Raw genomic sequence first — 22,937 nt, 5'->3', positions numbered from 1 at the left:
CGGCCGACACCAGAAGAACTCATTGCCTGTAACCTGAAGAGACCCTGAGAGCCTGCTGGCGCTGCCGCGGCCCACCTTTGCCGAACCATCTTGAGAGCCTGCTGGCGCTGCCGCGGCCCACCTTTGCCGAACCATCTGGAGAGCCTGCTGGGGCTGCCGCGGCCCACCTTTGCCGAACCCTCTTGAGAGCCTGCTGGCGCTGCCGCGGCCCACCTTTGCCGAACCATCTTGAGAGCCTGCTGGCGCTGCCGCGGCCCACCTTTGCCGAACCATCTTGAGAGCCTGCTGGCGCTGCCGCGGCCCACCTTTGCCGAACCCTCTTGAGAGCCTGCTGGCGCTGCCGCGGCCCACCTTTGCCGAACCATCTTGAGAGCCTGCTGGCGCTGCCGCGGCCCACCTTTGCCGAACCATCTTGAGAGCCTGCTGGCGCTGCCGCGGCTCGACCTCTCGGAACCCCCCGGCTCGAGGATTGAGAGCTGTGCGCAGGGTATCTCTGCATACCCCCCAGCCGAGACTGTCCCACTACCCTGACTCCCCTTTCACGAGACTTTACAGACCCCTCGGTCTACTTGTACATATCGCTGAGAACCAGCAGCCTTTATTTCCTGATAAAGCTTACGAACTCGACCTCTGGTGTGGTGTCCATTTGTAGTGTGTGGTTACTCTGCTGTACGATCCTAGGAGAGGGCCCTCACCCAGGAGGCCTCTCAGTAACGCTCGGCTATTTCTTGACGGAGAGGTGGACCTAGGGGTGGTCAGTCAGACCTCTTCTGCCTCCCCCGGGGTCACCTTTCTAACAGCAGGTAATTTGCGATGCAGCCAACTTAATCACCGACATTGTGGCCATCTACACACGCCTGGCTGCGGGAGAATTTGGAGAAGGATAACTGCTAGGTAAATCACTGTGACACACCATGATGTATACTGCACATGAATGTGTTGGTGACTGTTATTAATGGCACTGTCTTCTCCACCTAGGTGATAGCGCTTATGCTGTGCGGTCATTCATCCTCACTCCTTACCTAAACCCATCAACACCAGGTGAGAGACGATACAATGTGGCGCACAAATCAACATGCAACGTTGTGGAGTGCACGTTTGGACTACTGAAAAGCAGGTTCCGCTGCCTTCACAAAAGCGGAGGCGCACATCAGTACACACCCATCATCTGCTGCAAGATCATCGCAACTTGTGCTATGCTGCATAACCTTGCCACTAAGAAAGGTACAGCAGATGAATTAACTGACTCTGAGGACGATGATGATGATGAATTTGCACAGCCAGAACCCAACGCAGCAGGAGTGGCGCCAGCACCAGATGGGAGACAAAGACGGGCAGAGATCACACTAAACTACTTTTGAGTAAGCAAGGAGACCCAGCCAGTTGTTGTATTTAAATGCTGTAATTTAATATATTATTTACAACAACCGGTCCCCGGAAGCTTGTTTCCTTCCCAGTGTAAGAATTGGCTTTTGTAGTCTGGTCTGCCCTGTTCCCATGATGCACTGGGCCAGGGACAGACTAATTTGCATACAGCCAGGTTCTGAAACTGGGATGGTGCAATGAGCTAAAAAACGGTGTTGGATCTAGCCCTGATCTCTTGACTGGGTGAGAGTATTCTGCTTAATTCAGAGACTCTGTCCCTCACCACCCCTTGTTGTAAATATTTTTGTCCACCCTAAGCGTGGAAGGGTATACTCAGACATGAGTCCCTTGCTCATTGCACCATCAGGATTCAAGCAAGCCGGGCCGAAGACGGCTGTAATGCCAGAAACCGGTCCCCGGAAGCTTGTTTCCTTCCCAGTGTAAGAATTGGCTTTTGTAGTCTGGTCTGCCCTGTTCCCATGATGCACTGGGCCAGGGACAGACTAATTTGCATACAGCCAGGTTCTGAAACTGGGATGGTGCAATGAGCTAAAAAACGGTGTTGGATCTAGCCCTGATCTCTTGACTGGGTGAGAGTATTCTGCTTAATTCAGAGACTCTGTCCCTCACCACCCCTTGTTGTAAGTAATTTAATATATTGGCACTACGCCACCACATGAAGGGCTCAACATGGCAGTCCTATTTGTAAACACCCTACAAAGTTGTTATGGGTTAAGTCACCCAGGCAGCTAGACTAAGTGTGGCTTGCATTAACGCCTGCGGCCACGTGGGACATTGCTGCATTCCCTCTGCAGACTGTCGTCACTGGCAATAGATCCAGTGCCAGCAGCTTGACGTCTGCTGCTCCTCCTGGACTAAGTTGCAGGGGGCGTTACACTGCTGCGGCTTGCTGTCTCCTCACTGTCCCCCACATCACCTGCACCAGTATTGGCAGCCTGATAATTTAGGAGCACTTCAAGTACAGTGGTAACTTTCACAAGCCCCCTTGACACCTCACGGCTGCAGTGTGCCATCCCTTCCTGCATGGCAACGGAGCGCCTGCAGAGCAGAGAGTGGCAGTGGAGAAGCGGTTCACCGCCTTTGTATTATTCTTCATTTTCTGCCTCTCCCTGCGCCGTGCCATCCTGTCCTCATCAAGCTTGCTGCACAGCAGCCTCACTGACTAGGACATGTCCCTTATGCCCTCTGCCATGTCCCTCATGCCCTCAGCCAGTGTCGTGTTTATTGTGCACATGCCCTTCTCTATATTCTGCATGTTTGCTGTCATGTGTCTCCTCTGCCGCTGAACTGATTGGATTGCTTTCCCTTGCAGGCGCTGGACCTTTAACATGTTCGCCTCCAGACCTGCAAACACACCATGCTCCTCACCCTGCAAAGGTGAACTGGGTTCCCTAGCCCTGTGGCATCTGACACCTGTGTGTGATCGCTCTGTGGGGGACTGTGATCCTGCATTATTGCCATCCACTGGCACCTTTGACTGTTCTCCACCCCTGCAGTCTTCCAGGGACAACTCCACCTCTTGGAGTCTGGCAACTGCATGCCTCCTGGGTCTTGATAATGCGGGTTGTGACGCTGTTGGTGATGCAGGTGGTGGTGTTAATGCCGGTGGTGGTGTTGTTGCAGGTGGTGGTGGTGATGCCGGTGGTGGTGGTGATGCTGGTGGTGGTGGTGATGCTGGTGGGGGTGGTTTGGTGTGACCTACAGTTGAAATGGCCTCCTCTGTTCTCTCCCTCCGGGGTGCCTTTCCTGCCTTGACATGTGCAGACCTGCGTGATGTCTCGCCTGTGGACACAAATTGTACATTAGCTTACTTGTCTGGCAGCATTTTGAACAAATACATTTTCATGTCTGCCAATCTATCTGACTGTCTTCTGCTTCCTTATCACTGATGTGTGTTGCATGCCTTTGTGTTCAGTGGGATGACTGTTATGATAGGTGTTACACTGACTACATCTCCCATAATGCATTGCTGGATTTTACTAACACATGTACAGGAGTGGGATTCACAGTGCCTCATTGGGGAATGGGGTCAGGGAGTGGGGGGCGCAGCTTAGTGTGCATGCATCTTACCTGGTTTGTTGCCAGATATGGCTGACCTGTCTGCATCCCCGATCCCGCTGACGCTCTCAGGCTCAATGGTAGACTCCACCAGCAATTCCAATGGAGTCAGTGCAGCTGCTCTATTTCTTCCTCCACCTGTCAGGCTGGCTTGTTTCTTCCTTTTGGCCATCTTCTTCTTTGCCAGGCTCCTGACGTTGTACCACTTTTTCTTGAGTACGTCGATTTCACGGTGGGTCACTCCAATGGCATTTACAGGTTCCTGTATCCCAGTCCATATTTTTCTTTTCTTGGATTCTGGCACTTGCAGTGACTGTTTCCTAAACAGCTTTGTGTGTTCTCTTGCCACCTCCTCAATCAGGACCCCAGCTCCCTTTCACTAAATTTGAGTTTTCTTTTCCATTCTGCACCTTCATTTTCACTCTCCTTGTTGGCCATTCTGTAGTTTGTGTCAGGAAAAGTTATTTCAGTCGTCCTGTGTTCTCCTCTGCACTCCCTGCCTCTATAGCAGATTCTGATTCAGTGCAGCTGCATTGGTGTGGCCACTTTCTGGTTGCGAGGTGGTGTGGATGCACAGGATTGGCTGATTCCTCAATTGCAGGGATTTTGAATTACCGAATCTGTATTTACCGATTCGGTAATACAGATTCGGTAATATCGATCGGTATTAAGGATTCAGTATTTATTTTTCTGAATTTTACCGAATCTGTAAAAATTACTGATTTTTTACCTACATCGGAAATACTGATTTCTTAATTCCGAATCGGTAATATTCGGTATTAAGAAATCGGTATTTCACATTTACCTACATCTGGCCCTTAGTTTTGGAATTCATTGTCAGAGTAGCATCGGAGAGTAATGTTCCAAGAGAAAGATACATTTATAATCCTTTAATAGGTATCGCGCATGAGACCACAATGAGAAAACCAAGATGTAGCCTCTTGGCTATGCTATGGCAATAGCCATGTGCAGCCAAATCCAACGAGTCCATCACTGTTCAGATTATTTGTTTGGATACGATCATTTTCTCACTAAGACTTTCCTCGAGATACTTTTGTTCATCCCAGAAGATCTTCAGTGAAACTTAGTAAAGCTTCTTTAAACAACCTTGTGTTCCCCTTTAATAGCTAAAACAGCAGTGGCATATCTTTTTCTCTCTGCAGACACAATCACCAAGTGGTTGCATCTGATTCAGAACCTGCAGTCAAGAACAGAGGGTCCCATTCCAGAGGCCTGTACTTCTTCCGAAATTAAGGAGATGGTGCCTTTACTGGAGTAGGAGCGAGGAACAGCTACATTATGGGTTTAGGATAGCTGGAAGAGAGGACATCATGGGCTAAAGAGCTATGGTAATCTTCAGTGTAAAAAATTAATTTTCTCAGTTCATCTAGCCAAAACCTTGTAGAATATTTAGCGCTGAGACACCCATGGGCATTTGTTCGCGCTCTATAAATGTTATTAATAAATAAATAAATAAATATCTTATTGTCGTCCAGTGGTGACATCTTTGACAGGGGAATCTGTGATATCTGGTGAATATATCTTCACCCTGGAAGAGGGAGGTGTAGAAGTCTGTGCATGTGCACTAAGATGTGTACTGTACTGTATGAGAAAGGCCTGGACATGACCTGAAAAGCCAAAATTCCTCAACCAGGCAAGGAGTCGAACAGCCACTGTCAATAAAATTGCTCTTCTGGACGAGTCGGTCATGTCAAGCCCACAATGAATGGCAAACCTTGCCACATCTCTCCCGTCTGATATTGCTTGGAAGAGGATGACCCAGGCTTCCTCTGAGACCTGTGGCAGCACTTGCACAGCCGTGTTCCATAAAGTGTGGGAATAACGTCCCAATAAGCATGCAGTGTTCACCGACCACAATGCAAGACTGGCGGAAGAAAACATTTTCTTACCCCAACTATCCAGCCTCTTGGATTCCCTATCCGGGTGGTGGAAAAGAACATGCCTTGGGACGTAGAGGCTTGACCACCAAGGGAAGTTGGGTCACCCAGTAAAGGGCGATGGCAGCAGGCAATTGTTCTATTCACAGGAGCCCCTAGCTGGACTTGAACCAGGTTCCAATCCCAGAAGGACATCAGTTAAGGCCTTGTTGAAGGGGAGGAAGGGTTCTGAGGTGGAAACACCAGGATGCAGGACCTCTGTCAAGATGTTTGTCTTGACTGCCACAGAAAGGAGCTGAAGGCCCAGGACCTCAGCTGCCCTTCGAACCACCATAGTGTATGATGCTCCACCTTCCGTATCCACGCTAGAGGGAGAAAGCAGGCCAGAATTTGGAGAGGTATCAAGTCCACTGGCCTCACCCAATTCCTCATAACAGTCCATTTCTTGATAAGGCTGGTCTTGTAAAGGGTCCAGCGAACCCTCCCAATCTTCCTCCATTCCCAGCCCTTCAAAAATAGGACTGAGGAAGTGGCTTAGAACCTAAGGGTTCTATCGGCGCCTGTGATCCGGGTCATCAGGGATATGAATGGGTCTGGTGCCGGCGTCTGGAGTCTTGGCATTGGGAGCGGCTCCGGGGAAGGTCACAGCGGCACAACCGGCGTTGGTCAGGATCCATCACCAGATCCATGAGGGGCACCATCGCAGATGCTGCAGGCGCAGACCCTGATAGAGCCCCCTCTCAAAACCTCGGAGCTCCGAAGGCATGCCAATAGGGTTAGGCCACCCAAATATGAGGCACACGGCATCATTAAATTCCTTGAGCTGAGCGACGGTTGCTCCGACTCCTGGGAAGGCTGGGAAGCACAGAGCTGACCCAGGCACAGATTCCGTGGAATGAGGCCTAGAGCACCAAGACTCCTCCCTCGCATCGGCCGATGGACGGGGAGAAGTCAAAGCACGCTTTGATTTCTTATGTTTCGTGTGTTTCTTACCTGACGACTCGAAGACTTCCAGTGGGAGGACGAAGACTTGGGACTCCTGGAGCAGTGCAAGGACTTTTCTCTCAACCAGGACCGAGACCAGTCCAGAGAAAACAATGCAATGCTGAGCAACGGGCCACAAGCACCTTTAGGGCCCGCTCCCTATAAGCTTTCAGTGCCATGGCCCGGTAGTCAGAGCACGACTTTGAGTAGAGGTTGCACTCCAGGCACCAGAGACAAACCAGGTGCGGGTCAGTCAATGGCATGGCACGGTGACAGGTGCTGCACGGATTGAAACTAGAAGTAAAAAAAAGCCTTTCAAAGAGTGACAGATGGTAGCTCTCTTCAAGGATCTGCTCTGACTGACGTAGAAAGAAAAGAACTGACGTCAGCGCACCAAGGTGATGCCTATATAGGTGTTGTGGATGGAATGGTCTTGGAGGGAATAAGTTTTGAAGTAACTTTAGAAAAAGAGTCACAACAAGTGACTTAAACAAAGTAGGTTGCTCCGGCTACCACAAGAAAGCGAAATGGCTGATAAGTGACCTTTAATAGTGCCAAGAGCAGAGCACTGCTGGGACAGAGAAAGAACAGACAGTAGAACTTGGGATAGGGGTGCATAATGAGGGTTGATGTTCTTAGATGCACATCATGCCACAAACTTCTACCAATGGCAGGCATATACTGTCTTGGTGGTGCGACGCTCGGCTGCCAGAATAACATGGCAAACTTTGGGAGGCGGTTGAAAACTGCCCAATCTCCACATATAAAGGTGGAGGGTGCACAGGTTCAGGACCCTCCCCTTTGTAGGAGGATGGATATCTGACTATGGTTACCCCAGATTTTTTGCCTTGTGTTTAGCTGGTTTTCGACTTGGTTGGCCTGGGATCCTGCTAGTCAGGACCCCAGGCTATCTGCTCTCACTGTAAAACGGACTCCATGTACTCTAGGTACATCTCCAATTGGTATTGGGGTCACCTTATCAGCCCCTGCTTAGTGTGCCATAGGCACCCAGGGCACAGGTGCACCCAAGGCCTACCAGGGGCTGCAACATATCTTTTGCCACCCCTGGCTGGCCATCCAAACAAACACAACTGGCTGATCACTCAGCTGGGGCAAGGTCGTCTAATCACCCCTTGCTTAGATATAGTATTCCTATGTCTAAACCTATATCTAGACACATATGCACCTATAAGTCACTTCTATGGCAGGCCTTAACAATCCTGGAGGCAGAGTGCTTGGTTTTATGTGAGATGGTGCTCTAGCATGAGCTGAGCCTGTCTGCAGCTTTCGGAACCAATTCCTTATAGTTGTTCTAGGATATTGCCATACCATATACTCTTAAGTGCATTATGAACCTCGAGGCTAAATGCTATCTTTGGTTTGGCTTTATCAAAACATGAAGTGTAAGGTGTCATACGCTTTGGAATACTACCCTCTCGCCAGTTCTGGCGACGGGGGTAGCATTCCACCCTTCTAGAGGGAGAAGACATGTTACTTTCCTTAAACGCGGTTAAAATCAACCAGAGCCTCAGCATCACAAAATGGATGCTGCTGCCACAGACACAAGTCTGGCCTCCTGCTGCTGACCGAAACTCCGGCAGGGGAGGCCTGGACAATAGGTTTCCTGTCACAGGGAGGTGCTAGCACCACCCCAGACAGGAGATAGTGGATTGGGGCAGGGAGGGCTGAATGAAACTTGACACTGCCTGGGGCACACAAGGTGTCCCATGAATAGCCCAGTTCAAACCGGTGCTGGGGCACTCCAGCCCCAGCTCTGGCGCGAAACTGGACAAAGGGAAAGGGGTGTAACCACCCCCTTCCTGAGTACCACCCATAGGAGGGACCTAGCAGGTAATCCAGCCCCTTGATTTGGAATAAAAGTAGGAGCTGTATCCTAAGACATCAGATTATCCTGACTGAAACTTTGATACATAACTCTGGACCTTCTACCATCTACTTTACAAGAAGATACTGAAGAATCTCCCGTGTGGCCAAGGAGTGGCCATCCTGCGCAAGCAGGCACCATCAAGCGCTCAACGACTTGCTTTGTCTGACGCTCCCGCCGGAGCCCAACCACAGAGCCTGACAAGACCCAGACTCCCAGACTTCCTTCAGCCCGATCCACAGCCACAGCAAAGCTGAGACCAGTGGAGGCGACGTGAGACCGGCCATCTTGAAAAGACTGCGAGACGCTTCCCGTGCAGCTCTCAAGGCACCCTCGAAGCTGTGCATTGGGGATTGAGAAGCCCCAGCCCCGAGCATCAACTGCACCAAAGATCACCCCTCCACACTCACCGAGCGCTGCGTGGGGCCCTTTTGCATTTTCCTGCTCGACGCGTCTGTCCGGTCACTTGCCCATTGGCTAGTGGCCTCTGTGACGACGAAACCCGAAATCTACACTGCTGGTCTGGTTGCTCCAGACTGGCCCTTGCTTCCATGCGAAGGAGAAGCCCCTCAGTCCTTTCTGGCCTGAGTAAGCAGCCCTCTTCAGTTCCTGCGTGGGTGGCCTTTGCAAAGGCTTGTTGACTCCAATCCGGAAGCCGACACCGCCGACAGCGGGAGCCTTCGTGGGACAGTCCGTGCCCAGCTCCTGTTCATCATCGATACCTCCTGGTCCACGTGGCAGCAGAGACAAGCTTCGCGACAACCACCTGATTGCGCCCGACATCGCCTGGTTCCTTCCTGGTTCCACTCTGGTCACTGGCTAGTGACCCAGACTCTGTCCCCTCTGCTTTCAGGTACTCTACATCTTCGATCCGCCCTTGGATCCAACCGGACTCTTCTCTCCTGGTCGCCTGCAGCATCTTTTCTCCAAGGCTCCATAGAACTCCACGACGAAACCCGACACACTTTGACACCTATGCACCCGCTTCCTGTGGGTGGGGTAACGCGAGTACTACGGTGCTCCTGTAGAGATTTACATCCTTAGTGTCCTAGTTTTAAGTGGTTAAACTCTAGTCCAGTCGGAAGACTTCCAAATCTGCAACTTTCTAACTTTTAGGCATCATTGACTTCTATGTGTGCACGCATGTGCATTTAGACCTTGCACACGCATCTCGTGGGCCTCCTACTTCCTAACAACTGTTATTCCAGTGTAGGCCCAGCGATTCCCAAGGCCCTAGTCCTTACCATTGTTTGTGACGTGGTTCTTATACCACTTATTTAGTATATGGTTTTACGGGCCACCCGGCCTTATCCAAAATTGTGCAGCTTATTGTATGATATTAAGTTCTTTGTTTAAACGCTTGTGCTTCTGCCCTCATAAAGAGTACAGAGGATTATTCTAGTAATAAATACATATATTTTATAATATATAACTTGTGTGGTGTCCTTTCATTTGGTATTAAAGGGGATTGCATATGGTAAAACAGCTGGCTTCACATGCCCTCTCGAGTTCAGCCTAAGACTGCTTTTGTCCATGCTACCACTAGGATAGCTTGTCTGTAAGGTTGACTTATAATCAATCACCATAAGGGTTGTTTGGACTGGTGCAAAGTGCTCGCTAGAATAGTGAACATCATATACCAGGCCAACTTCTCACACCCTTCTACTGCAACAAAATATCCTCACAAAGGGGCACTCTGACCAGAGGACAAATGCTCATGAGTTTGGGATACAGGACTTTCCGTGCACAGTCAAGAGTCACAAGAATAACTTGGGCCTGGTCGCTCCGGATCTTCTTGAAAACTCTGGGCAGGAGTGGCAAGGGCGGAAAGATGTACAAGAGGCCAAAGCTTTACTTGAGATGAAAACCATCTTGGAGTGTGAGTCACCCTAAAAACTCCAGTGCGCATAACTGGTGATAATACACGTTCTTGACGGTGGTGAACAGATCTAACCAAGGCTCTCCCAATGCTTGAAATAGACCTTGCAGGCCCTCCAGACGCAATTTGTGATCTGCTAGGCATCAATGGCTGAGTTTGTCCGCTCTGGAGTTTAAAGAGCCCGCCAGATGTTAAACCACCAAAGAAATGCCCTGATGTTCCTGCCATGTCCAGAGATGTAGGGCCTCATGACAGTGGCTCCACGACCCCATCCGCTCTGTTTGTTGAAATACCATATAACGGTGATGCTGTCCATTAACCTGCCCTAGCCTTCCCCTGATCAAAGGAGGAAAGGCTTTCAATCAGCGATTGGCTTCCCCACACTGCTGGGCAGAAAGCTAAAAAATGAAATGGTAATAAAACTATTTTATTACCATTTTATTTTAGACGCGGAATGTGAGGGCAGGACGGAGCCAGTGCGTCACTGCTGCCAATGATTGGCAGCAGTGTGGTGTGGCCAGTTAAATTTGCATTGCACATGTTAGTTCGGCCGGCTACCTTGCTACCGCCAAACCAACATGTGCAATTCAAACCTCTCCAGCCCGGCTGTCCAAGACAGCCGGGTTTAGTGAGCAGGCACAAGCCTACAGTGCCTTTAGGAGCATGGAGTCAGCCCACTTTAGCCAATTAAGACACTTCAGAGCATTCTCTTGATTGGAAGAGTTGGCTATGGGCTTCGTGCTTGTAGGACGTGCTGCTGAACAATTAGAGGCAACGTAAGGTAAATGATTTTTTGCATGTGTATATTTATGTTAATGTGTGTATTACTGTGTATTTGTTATGTGTATGTGTTATGCGTATATGTATATATGTTTGTGTATATATGTGTATATGTATTATGTGTATTTGTATTGTGTATATTTTATGCGCCTCCCCACCACTGTGATTTGCTGACAATCACCACTGCTTTCAAAGCCAATTGGATAACCCGCTGCTTCAACAAGTTGATGTGGAACTCAGACTCTGTTGAAGACCAGAGGCCTCTGAACTACGATCTCCATCTCTCCCATGTGGCCGTCCAGGCCCAGAAGTGACACATCCATTACTACAGACAACTCTGGTTGGGGTAGGGAGAGGGGCCTGCCGCTGACCCAATTGCAGTTCATCTTCCACCACTGCAGATATTTTGCAGTTCTCTTCGACATCTGGACCAGGTCAGAGAGATTCCACTGAGCTGCGCCCGCTGGAACTTCAGGTCCCACTGCAGAGCCTGTATATACTAATGGGCATGTGTCATCAGCAGGATGCAAGAGGTCATGAAGACCAACCACTTCTGAGTCAGTTTGACTAACATCCAAAACAGAGGCTGAAATATCACAATCATTGCCTGAATAACCCTGGACTCGGGAAGATAGGCCCGAAAATGCACTGTATCCAGAGAACTCAGATGAAAGGATTGTCTGAGAGGGAGTTAGATGTGATTTTGGCATGTTGATAGTGAACCCCAGCGAATGCAGGAGGTCCGCCATAGTCTGGAGGTGAGAGACCACTGCCTGGGTAAAGCCTGCCTTCAACTACCAAACAATGAGGTAGAGGAATAACTGGAACTTCTGACCTTTGCAGATGTGCAAACACCGCTATCACCTTGGTGAACACCTATGGGGCGCTGGTAAGGTTGTACGGGAGCATGGCAAACGGAAAGTGCTCTTAGCCCACAGTGAACCACAGGTAACCTCTGTGGGCAGGGAGGACGGGGATGTGGAAATATGCATCCTGCGAATCCAACGCTATCTTACAGTCTCCAGGGCCCAGGACAGACAGGACCTGACCTCTTGTGCGCATTTTGAATTTCCACTTCTTCAGGAAGCAAATGAGAAGGTGTAGGTCTAAAATAGGGTAAGGGCATCCGTCCTACTTGGGCATCAGAGAGTAGCGGGAACACCAGTCACAACCTACTTCTGATGTCAGCACCCTCTTGATGATGCCTTTCGCCAAAAGAGCATGAACTTCCTGGATGAGCAGGGAGAGGTGGTCATCCGTCAGCTGATCTGAGGGTGGTGACATGGGTGGCTGGGTTTGTAGCACATGAATGGAGTAACCTCTCTGAACAATTTGTGGTACCCACTTGTCTGATGTCATGGACTGCCAGCGGGGCAGGTGAAGACAGATCATGCCTCCAACTGGATACCTGTCATGGTATGAGGGCAAACTAAGGTGTTTTTGAGGCTGTGGCTGCCAGGGGTGGTGGACTGGGTAGATATCTAGCTGTGTGTCCCATGAGACTTGTGGGAACCACATCTATGGCCACAAAAGGACTGGTGATCCTTGTGAGAAGTTGGTCTGGCATATGATGTCCACTATTCTAGTGGCCACCTTGCACCAGTCCAAACGACCCTTATTGATGGTAGGTTTAGACAACCTTTATAGAAAGCTATCCTTGTGGTAGCTGTGGAGAGCAGTCTTCAGGCGCAGTCTTGAAGGAATGTAAAGCAGCTTGTTTTACCAGTCTATAATCTCTTGAGTGATCAAATGAAAGAGCACCAAACCAGGTATATATATAAGATATATGTATTTATTCTAAACACAACCCCTCTAGTCTCTTTATGAGGCTAGAGGCAAAAGTACAATACAAGAACTTAAATAGCACACAGTAAATTAGCACAGTATACGTTTTGCCCTAGGGGCCTCACAAACCATGTACTATGAAAGTGGTATAAGAACCACGAGGAGCATAGAGACAAGGCCTAGGGCCTGTAGAACCGCTGGGGCAACCAGGAACCACCCAAGGTAGGGACGCAGGAGACCCACGGGGGAAGCGTGCAGTGTCTAAACACAACTGCTTCTATGGCGAAAGTTAAAGTTACAAAGTTACAGATTAGGGACACTTAGGAGTGGACTACGGTAAAACCCTTTCAGTACTGGACACTTCGAGAGTCAAGACCCACAGGAGCACCGAAGTACTCTTGTCACCTCACCCAGGGAAGCTGGGTGCATAGGTGTCTTTTCGTATCGGGTTCCGTCGTTGATTCTAATGGAGAGCTGGAAAGAAGTGCTGCAGGCGTCCAGGAGAAGAGTGTCCGGATGGATCAAAGGGTGGATCGGAGATCTGAAGAACCTGAAAGCAGAGGGGACAGAGTCTGGGTCACTAGCTAGTGACCAGGATGGCGACAAAGAGATGCCAGCCGATGTCGGGTGCTTTCAAAGGAAGTAGGTGAAGTTTGACTCTTCAGCCACGAGGTCCAGGAGGCGTTGATGACATCCAAGAGCTGGATTCGAGCTGTCCCACGTCGGATGTCGAGTGCTGCAGTGTCGGTATCTGGATTGGACCCAACAAGCCTTGGCAACAGCAACCCACGCAAGATGACAAGATTGCCTTTGGTGCAGACCAGCAAGGTCTGAGGGACTCACCCTTTGGAGGGGAGTCGGGGCTCGTTTGGAGCAACCAGGAAAGCCCAAGAAACAAAGGATTGTCCTTCGTGGGGACCCACCAGTCGATGGACTAAGGATCGCGAAGGCGCTTTGAGCTGAGATGCTGAAAGCGGGCCCAAGGAACATTCGTAGAGTGTAGGCCCACAATTTTTGAGGCAAAAGGTGCTCAGGGCTTGGACTACAAGTAGCCCAATGCACAACTTCGGGAAAGGTCGGGAAGTCGATGCCCTAGCAAATGTGAGGATGTCCAGGAGTTCCAGTCCCACGTCTCTCGTGATAGCTACAGGTCTTAGCTTCGCTGGGGACTTGTGTCAGCCTCGGAGATGTCTGGAAGTCCGTGTCCTGTGTCACAGATTCTTCGGGATCCGTCATCAGGCATGAAAATGCAGACTGGCAAGATGCTTCGTTGGTGCCTGTTTGAAAAGGGGAGTCACTCCTTGACCCCAAGGGAGATTTCTTCCGTCTTCCAGTCGATATGGAATGTCGAAGGTCCAAGATTTCTGTATCAGAGTTTCGTCCAGGGTAATCTAAAGTTCTAGTGACTGGGTTCCTATACTTATACCAATTTTAGGGGTTGGACTAACTCTAGGGTCACACCTATGGGAGGACCTGGGGACACCACTTCCCCTTTGTTCAGTTTCGCGCGAGAGCTGGGGCTGAGTGCCCCAGCAACCGGTTTGTACTAGGAAATGCATGGGACACCTTGTGTGTCCCAGGCAGTGTCTGAAAAGCATTCACTGAATGCAACCCACCCTGCCCCAATACACTAAAGCCTGTCTGGGGAGGTGCTGGCACCTCCCTGGACAGGAAACCTATTGTCCAGGCCTCCCCTGCCGGAGTTTCGTCCAGCAACAGGAGGTCAGACTCGTGTCTGTGGCAGCAGCATCCATTTTGTGATGCTGAGGATCTTTTTAACATTTACCGGGTAAGTAAGTGTGTACATGTCTTCTCCCTCTAGAAGGGTGGAATTCTACCCCCGCCGCCAGAACTGTTCGGTAGGATTGACACCAAACACGACATGTTTTGATAAAGCCATTCCAAAGTTAGCATTAACTGCGAGGATTATAATGCACCTAAAAGTATATGGTATGGCTATATCATAGAATAGCTATAAGGAAGGGATTCCGAAAGCTGCAGAGTGGCTCAGCTCATGCTAGGGCACCCTCTCACACAAAACCAAGCACTCTGCCTTCAGGATTGTCAAGGCCTGCCATAGGAGTAACTCATAGGTTTATATGTGTCTATATATATATAGGTACATATATATGTATACTATATCTAAGTAAGCGGTGCTTACACCACCTTACCCAGGCTGCAAGTGCAGACCTGTGATGCCATTTTGGAAGGCTTCCCAGGGGTGGCATGACACAGGCCCCACAGGATTTAAATCCAGGCATCCCTACTTGGCACCAGGAGTCAAAGACTCAAAAAGAGGAGAGATAAAAGTCTCAAAAAAGTTAGTCAAATAGTGACTAGGGTACGAGCTGTAACCAGATCTGCGCTTGCTGGCGTGGAAAAAGAAAGAACTGACGTCAGCGCGCATGGGTGGTGCCTAAGTAGTCTCCATGACGTCATCTCAGCGCTAATGACGCCAGCGACAGACGCGGAGCCGCACGACGCCTCCTACAGACGCACTGGGGTACTGCTGACGATAATCTTTCCAGATCCAGTCTGACGCCTGGGGATATTCTAAGGTAAGGAATCTATCACTAACGTGTCACTTTCAGATAGCGTAGCCAAGCGAGAGCCGTCTTGGAAACTCCAACGTGAGAAACTGTTGACATTAAGCGTTCTCTTCGGAGGCGAACAGATCTAACCAAGGCTCTCCCCACCACTGAAAGAGACGTTGTGCCACCTCCGGATGGAGATACCATTCGTGATCTGCAAGGCACCTTCGGCTGACCTTGTTCGCCCTGGCGTTCAGAGTACCAGCCAGGTGTTGAACCACCAGGGAAATGCCCTGTTGTTCCAGCCAAGTCCAGAGATGCATGGCTTCTTGACAAAGAGTCCACAACCCCACTCTGGCCTGTTTGTTACAGTACCACATGGCGGTAGTGTTGTCCGTAAACACCTTCACGAGCCTTCCCTTCATTGATCGAAAAAGAAAACAAGAGAACCCTACTCACGATGGAACCAGGGTGATTTAAGTATTTTAAGAAAACAATGTTTTTTGTATATAACAAAGTTTATTTGAAACCTTGCACATATTGTTTCACAAATGTATCCATATGCTTTGGTTCATAATTTCATTTGGGACACAATACACGACTGTAAATATTTGTTGTAAAACAATTTTTTTGAAAGAATTTTTATTTTTCAGTACAATCATTGTACAACCTAAACCACTGCATTTGAGTCTCTTTCTATCTGACATCCCACTTAATCCCTGCTCATACATGCGATTTTCGCTGTTTGCATTATCAATAAATATTAAGTATCGTTCCACAGGAACCATTGTTTTCTTAAAATACGTATTCCCTTCATTCATGGCAAATAGCCTTTCATTACCAATTGGATCGTCCAAAGCTTCAACAGATTGATATGGAGCTTGGCTTCCGCCGGAGACCACAGTCCTCTGATCTCCACCTCCCCCAGATGGCCACCCCATTCCAGAAGGGACACATCCGTCAGTACTGTGAGATCTGGGTGGGGAAGGGGGAGGGGTCTCCCCTTTAACCAATTGCAGTCTGTTAGCAATCACTGCAGTTCTCTCGCAGTGCCCTCTGAAATCTGAACTAAGTCGGTGAGATTTCCTCGATGCTGTGCCCATTGGAACTTTAGGACCCACTGCAGAGCCTGCATGTGCCATCGTGCATGGTTCACTAGCAGGAGGCCATGAGGTCCAACAGCCTCCAAGTCATTATATCCGAAATCCAGGATAGAGGCTGAAAACATCGGTATCATAGCCTGAATATCCTGGACTCGCTGTTCGGGAGGACAGTCCCAAAACAGCACAGGGTCCAGAACCGCTCCACTGAAAAGGAGCGTCTGAGAGGGAGTCACATGTGACTGTGGCACGTTGATAGTGAACCCCATCGAATGCAGGAGGTTCGCCGTTGCCTGGAGGTGGAGGACAACGGCTTGGGGCGAGCCCACCTTCAACAACCAGTCATCAAGATAGAGGAAGACTGAAACTCCCTATTTCCGCAGATGGGCTGCGACCACCGCCATCACCTTTTTGAACACCCGAGGGGTGCTGGTGAGGCCAAAGGGGAGCACCGCAAATTGAAAGTACTTGTGACCCCCCGTAAACCGCAGGTAGCGACGATGGGCAGGCAGGATAGGAATATGAAAATAGGAATCCTGCAAGTTCAGCGCTACCATCCAGGCTCCTGCGTCCAAGGCCGACAGGACCTGAGCAAGGGTGAGCATCCTGAATGTCTCCTTTTTGAGGAAGTAATTGAGGGCTCTGAGGTGTAGGAAAGGACAAAGGCCTCCGTTCTTCTTTGGGACCTGAAAGCAGTGGAACTAGCAACCAGTGCCTAATTGATGCCTGAAAACTCTCTACCACTCCATTGGCCAAGAGAGTTTTGACTTCCTCGCGGAGCAAAGCAAGGTGATCCTCCATCAGCCGATAGTACACTGGAGGCATAGGTGGAAAAGCAGTCTTGAAGGGGAGGGAGTGGCCCCTTTGGACTTATTGCAACACCCACCTGTCCGATGTCATATTCTGCCAGCGACTGGCCGAGAGTGATCCTAGGTGATCGGACTAGGAAGGTTTTGCAGTGGAGAAGGGGATCATGGCTTGGCTCGACTTCTGGTTTCCCGACCCATGGGCCGGGGTGAACAGTGTCCACTGCCCCGCAGAGGTTGCTGAGCTTGCAGGGCCCGCTCGCCGGAATAGGGTTGGCGTGGCTGATAGCCCCTTCCATAACCACGAAAGGAGCGTAAAGCAGACGAAGCCCTGGGGGTTGGTGATGGTGAGGCCCAAAGACTCGGCCGTGGCCCGCGAGTCTTTGAAGCACTCAAGGGCAGTATCCGCCTTGTCTCCGAAAAGACTGGAGCCATCAATGGAAATGTCCATGAGGTTAGGACATCCCCCGAAAAACCAGATGTTCCTAACCAGGTGGGCGATGAATGGCCACCGTCGTGGAAATCGCTCTACCTAGCGAGTCTGTTGTGTCCAAGCCACATCTGAGGGCGAACTTAGCTGTGTCTCTTCCGCCTGATATAGTTTGGGAGAGTACAGCCTGGTCCTCTTCCGAGACTCTGGGCAGCACCTACGCTACCGTATCCCATACGGAATGGGAATAACGGCCCAAAAGGCATGCAGTGTTCACCGAACGCAATGCCAGACTGGCAGAAGAAAATATTTTCTTTCTGAAGTTCTCCAGTCTCTTGGATTCCCTGTCTGGGGCTGCAGACAGGAATGCGCCCGAGAAGTGGAAGCCTTGACCACCAAGCTTTGGGGGTGGGGTGGGTGGTGAGCAAAAGTGCGTCCTATTCATAGGAGCCCATGTGCTGGTATTGGACCAGGTTCCAAGAAGGACGTCTGTTAAGGCCTTGTTGAAAAGCAATAGGGGTTCCGAGCTAGAAACACCAGGCTGTAGGACCTCTATCAAGACATTAATCTTGACCGCCACTGTAGGAAGCTGCAGGGCGAGGACCTCCGCAGCTCTATGCAACACCATGCCAAAATATGCTTCCTCCTCCGTAGCCAGGGTAGGAGCGGAAAGCATGCCAGAGTCTGGGGAGGTGTCCAAACCACTGGCCTCTCCCAGTTTCTTATACCAGACCACATCTTGTTGGTGCGTGATTTCTAGGGGACCCCCCTCCCAATCCTCTGCCTCCATCCTGTACCCCTTCAGAATTGGGCAGGGTGAACGGCATGGAGTCTAAGGCTCTGTTGACGCCGGTCTCGACTTGGGAGGACGCATGACCGGCTCCGTGACGTCAGAAATGAGGATCAGGGAGGTGCCGCCGGTGATGCAGAGGACCTCGCACCGGACACGCCGACAGGGAAGGTCGCTGTGGAGGTGCGACCGGCGTCGGTCCAGACCCAGGAACGTGTTCAGTCTGTGGCGTGCATGGATTTATAAAATTCCTTCAGTTGGGTGGGGGTTGCAACCTAGGCACCCATTCCGTGGAAAGAGCCTTGAACTCTAAGGTTCCCCTGCCGTCTCGCGAGACGGCCGGGTGAAGTCGAAGCACGCTTCGACTTCTTGTGCTTATTGTGGTGCATCTTACCTGACTTAGACTAGGAGGACTTCGATTCACTGGGGCGGTGCTCGGATCCTCCTCTCAATCGAAACCTGGAATAGGATCGAGACCGACGAGGTGACCTCCGCAGGGCAGAATGCCGGGCCGCAAGAAGCTTTAGGGACCGCTTCCTTAACCACTTGGATGCTAAGGTACATCCACCTCTTCCCATTGACTTTCCATTGAAATCAATGGAAACTCCATGACGAGTTACCCTTGTCATTAGCACTGAAGGGGTTAAAGCCTTTCGGCGCCATGGCCCAGCAGTCGGAGCACGACTTAGAGTCGTGGTCGCGCTCCAGGCCCCAAAGACAAACTTAATGGGGGTCCATGACCGACATGATGCAGTGACAGGCATCGCACAGCTTGAACCCCGAAGTCTTCTTGCTCGACATGACTCCTAACACACCAACAAAGTCAACAAAAAGTAAACAAAAGTCTGTCAAAAAATGACAGGCGGTAGCTCTCTTCAACGGATCGGCGCTGGCTGGTGCGTAAAGAAAAGAACTGATGTCAGTGCGCCGGAGTGGCGGTTATATTGATGACCCGAATGTCACAACGCCAACGAATACGATGTGGATGCTATCATGCGTAGTTGACTAATGCCACCTACCGGCCCGCAGTGGTACTGCTAAGAAAAATCTTCCAGATCCAGCCTGATGCTGGGAAGTTCAAATGTAAGGAATCTGCTGCTAGATGTCTCTATCAGATATATGCACACAGAAGGGACGTTCTTCACTTATTACTGCGACATGTGCTTTCCAAACTTTTTTCTGCCAGAGGAGGGGCACTTCATAAATAAGAATGGCATGTTTGTGAAGGCAAAAACATTTCTCATGTCAGAAAACAAAGGATAAACACTCTTCAGCTGTTAATGTATTGAGTGAAATGTTTCTAGAAGATTAAGGGATGATTCAGACAAACAAATTGAAAAAGAGCCAAACTCAGTGCACCAGGATCCTGTGTACTGCAGCTTGGGAAAAAACTGAAATAACTGTCACTGACCAGGCATAATGGGAAACTGGTGACGTAGGCTCCCTTAGAAAGGACTGTCAAGTTTGTGATTTCTGCAGATGGAGGACTATCTGGCTACACTATGCCTGTCTTTTGTTAAAAAGTATTTATATGAAAGATATTTCTAGTCAATTGTTTCTAGCAACCACAATGTGACCACTACAGCCTGCAGAGAGTGTCAAACGATTTTTTTTTAATGGCTTTTCTTAGGCAACATATTTATTATTATTTATTTTTAAATTAACTGCTTTGGGATCCCGCACATTTACAGGACAATGTTTAGTGTATATGGCTATTTACAAAGACCCCTTGAAGGAGAAATCTGCACAGAACTACTTTGTTTCCGAATTTCAATGACCTTCTCATCTCTTGGATGGTGGGCTCCCTGCATCAGTTGTGAGCTGTGGGAGCTAGCTCATCCTATTCTTGATAAACAATGAAAAGCAGGTTAGCAGCCAAATGCCCCTTGAAAGGATACAGTAGTTCACCACGCCATCCCCAGGCGTTTGCATTGCCTTGTAAGTTCTCCAGTTGAGTTTGTACATTCGCCCACGCTGCAGGTTCGATATCATCTTCTGCTTTCTGCAGCTGTGGAAACAAGATATCCATTATATATGAGTGAAGTAATTATCTCCTCATTGTACAAGTTTGAAGATTCTTAAATAGTATTCACTGAGACTGATGTGAACCACAGTAATTTCATAGCATTATCTCTTGGCAGGCCCTGAAGTAACAAGGATGGGAGGGGGCGTAGCCGGGAAGCCGGGAAGCCAGTTAGGTAAAATTGAGCTCTGACGCTGCCGCCAAGATGGAGACTGACTGCGCAGCCTTGCACTAGCTCAGGCACACAGGAGGCCCTGGCAGTGTTTCCTGATGACAGGTGTGGACCCTGAGAACTCTGCAGCTATGGTGGGGGTCCCACAGTAGTATAGGGAGTAGGGGGCCCCAATGTGGTGATACTTGGAGAAACACTTAGCCCAGGACTTGGTGAGCTGCCTCCTTTGGAGTAGGTGGCGTCAGCCTAAAGATGACCCAGGAACCTGGGAGTGCAGACGTGAGTTGAAGCCCCAGGAGATAGGAGTTGAAGTAGGGAGCCCCAGGAGCGATCTAGGTTGTGACACTTGGAGCAACAGGGGAGCCCACAACTTGGAGACCGGCCCCACATGGAGTAGGAGGCCTTGGCTTCGAGCCGTCCTGGGAACCTGGGACTGCGGGGGACAGCTGAGACTTCATGGAGACATTTGCAGAAGCCGGGGGCCTCAGGCACGTTCAGAGGGTAATGGCCCCCCCAACAGGGGACCCACCTAGAGGTGCGGAGAGGCATTGGGACAGCAGTTGGGTGTCGGCTGGGCACCACAGCCAGAGAAGAGGCGGTCCTGGAAGAATGATCGGTGTGGAGCCCCTGCATCCCAAGCTGGATGCTCCTCAGTGAGTGAGGAGTGGGGAAGGGTGCTCATGCCCTGCGGTGGTGGCTGGTGTGTGCCCTCCAACGCTCTCCCACTGAAATGGTGGCTGGACCGACTGTGACCCCTTGGGGTGCTGGGGGCGGTGGCGTGCTAGCTGCGGGCGGGCCCAACCTCATGACAGTTGTGGTGAAAGGGGACTGAGATGGCAAAACAGTAGCAGCACATACCCTGGTCTCTGTACGTGGGGTGAGTGAGGTGGCTGGCCGGTAGGACGCCTGGAGAGAATCCCTGTGGACCGGAGACTTAGGGCCTGATGCCCTGCCACAGGAATGGGTCATACCAAGGGGAGAAGGTGGGCAGCATGAGATCACCAGAAACCTTCTGGAGGGTGCAGGTGGTCTCCGGCTGGGCGACACAGCCTTGGGCTTGGAGGCCCATACAACGAGCATCCTTGCCCCCATTCAGGACACCGACACCATTTTGGAGAACAAGAACAATCCTGTGTCCCAAGAGATGGGCTGCTGCAGACGGATCATTGGAAGCTGGCGGAGATGTTGGACCCCACCAAGTCCCTTGAACAGTTGATGCTGGTGGTCATGGGGACTGACTTAAGACTCTATAGAAGTGGAAAAGGCGCCTATGGCAGCGAAACTGGAGGGCCGCTCCCTCTGCAAAAAAATCTCAGGGTAGTGGGGATTCCAGAATGGGTAGGGGCCCATCGCTAGAGCTATACATGGAGGACTGGTTGGGCCAGTGGTGTGGTGGGAAGACTCTTTACACTCTTTACAGGGGCACAGGTTGGTCCTCCACCACCTGGGGTATCACAGCACACAATACTAATGCAGCTCTGAATTTCAAGGATCGGGAACACATTCTGCAAGTGGTTCAGACCCATGGTGGTTGGCAGTTAGACGGTGGATTGTGAAAGTTCACGAAGATTACACAGCAAAGGTGCAGAGACAGCGGGAATAATTCTTGGAGGTGTAACAGCAGCTCACCATCAAGTCTTCACTAATGTTCCCCACAAAGCTGGGCATCACATATGGGAAGCGTTTACATTTCTTCAAGTTAGTGGTGGAGGTATGAGACTGGTTGGAGTCTAAAGGACACCCCTTGTCGATGTGTTCTGAGCCCAGAGGCAGTGTAGGGGGCAGTGGGGGCTCTTGTTCTACACCCATTAATTGCAGGTGGAGTCCGCGAGGGCCCGAGTGGAGGCGTACATTTAACTAAGCCAGGCATGGTCGACTGGTAACAAAAGGGCGACCTTGAGCTCAGACAAAGGCTCCTCGGATGGTGAAGCCTCCTACCTGCGAGAGGGAAGAGAAGAGGCGAGGCTGCAAGTGGTGACTCCTATGACTGCGGATCTGGTGGGCTGAGGTAGTGACAAGACTGTTGGCCTGTCCCCTTGTTGACTTTGGTTTTGATTTTCACAGATGATGGAATTTTGCATGAGTTGGGGGGGGACAGACACCTCTGGCAATGGGGGGTGGGTAGTTTAAGGCTCGCCGCACAAGGTTGTGAGTAGTTCTTGTTGGAGGGGTGTTGAATTGACACGGCAGTGGTGCGTGTGGGAAATGTCAGGATTTATTGAACTAAATGGGTAATACTGGGGTGGATGAGGTAGGCAGTCTGCATCCCAGAGGTCAGAGAGGGGACAGTTTCAGGGTCCTCTTGTAAAATGTGACAGGGTTAAGGGTTAGGTATTAGTATGAAAAGGAGGATTGTTAAAAAATTCTTGGCCAGGCATAATCCAGATATTGTATTGTAGCTGGAAACCCACCTGGTGGCCAACAAATGTG

The 22,937-nt window shown here is 50.3% G+C and overlaps 1 protein-coding gene across 2 annotated transcripts in view; it reads right to left on the bottom strand.

The window, feature by feature from the left end:
- Positions 1-22,937, bottom strand: part of MEI1 (meiotic double-stranded break formation protein 1) — a 3,250,839-nt gene that overhangs the window by 57,225 nt on the left and 3,170,677 nt on the right. For both annotated transcript variants that reach the window (XM_078683295.1, XM_078683306.1), the window contains one exon: positions 20,211-20,320. In XM_078683295.1, coding sequence (XP_078539421.1) covers positions 20,211-20,320 — 110 coding nt within the window. The remainder of the gene's footprint in view (positions 1-20,210; positions 20,321-22,937) is intronic.

This window comes from Lissotriton helveticus, chromosome 1_1, assembly GCF_964261635.1.
Source record: "Lissotriton helveticus chromosome 1_1, aLisHel1.1, whole genome shotgun sequence".
Lineage (NCBI taxonomy): Eukaryota > Metazoa > Chordata > Amphibia > Caudata > Salamandridae > Lissotriton > Lissotriton helveticus.
Note: the sequence above shows the minus strand (reverse complement) of the source record. Positions and strands in the feature narration are given on the sequence as shown.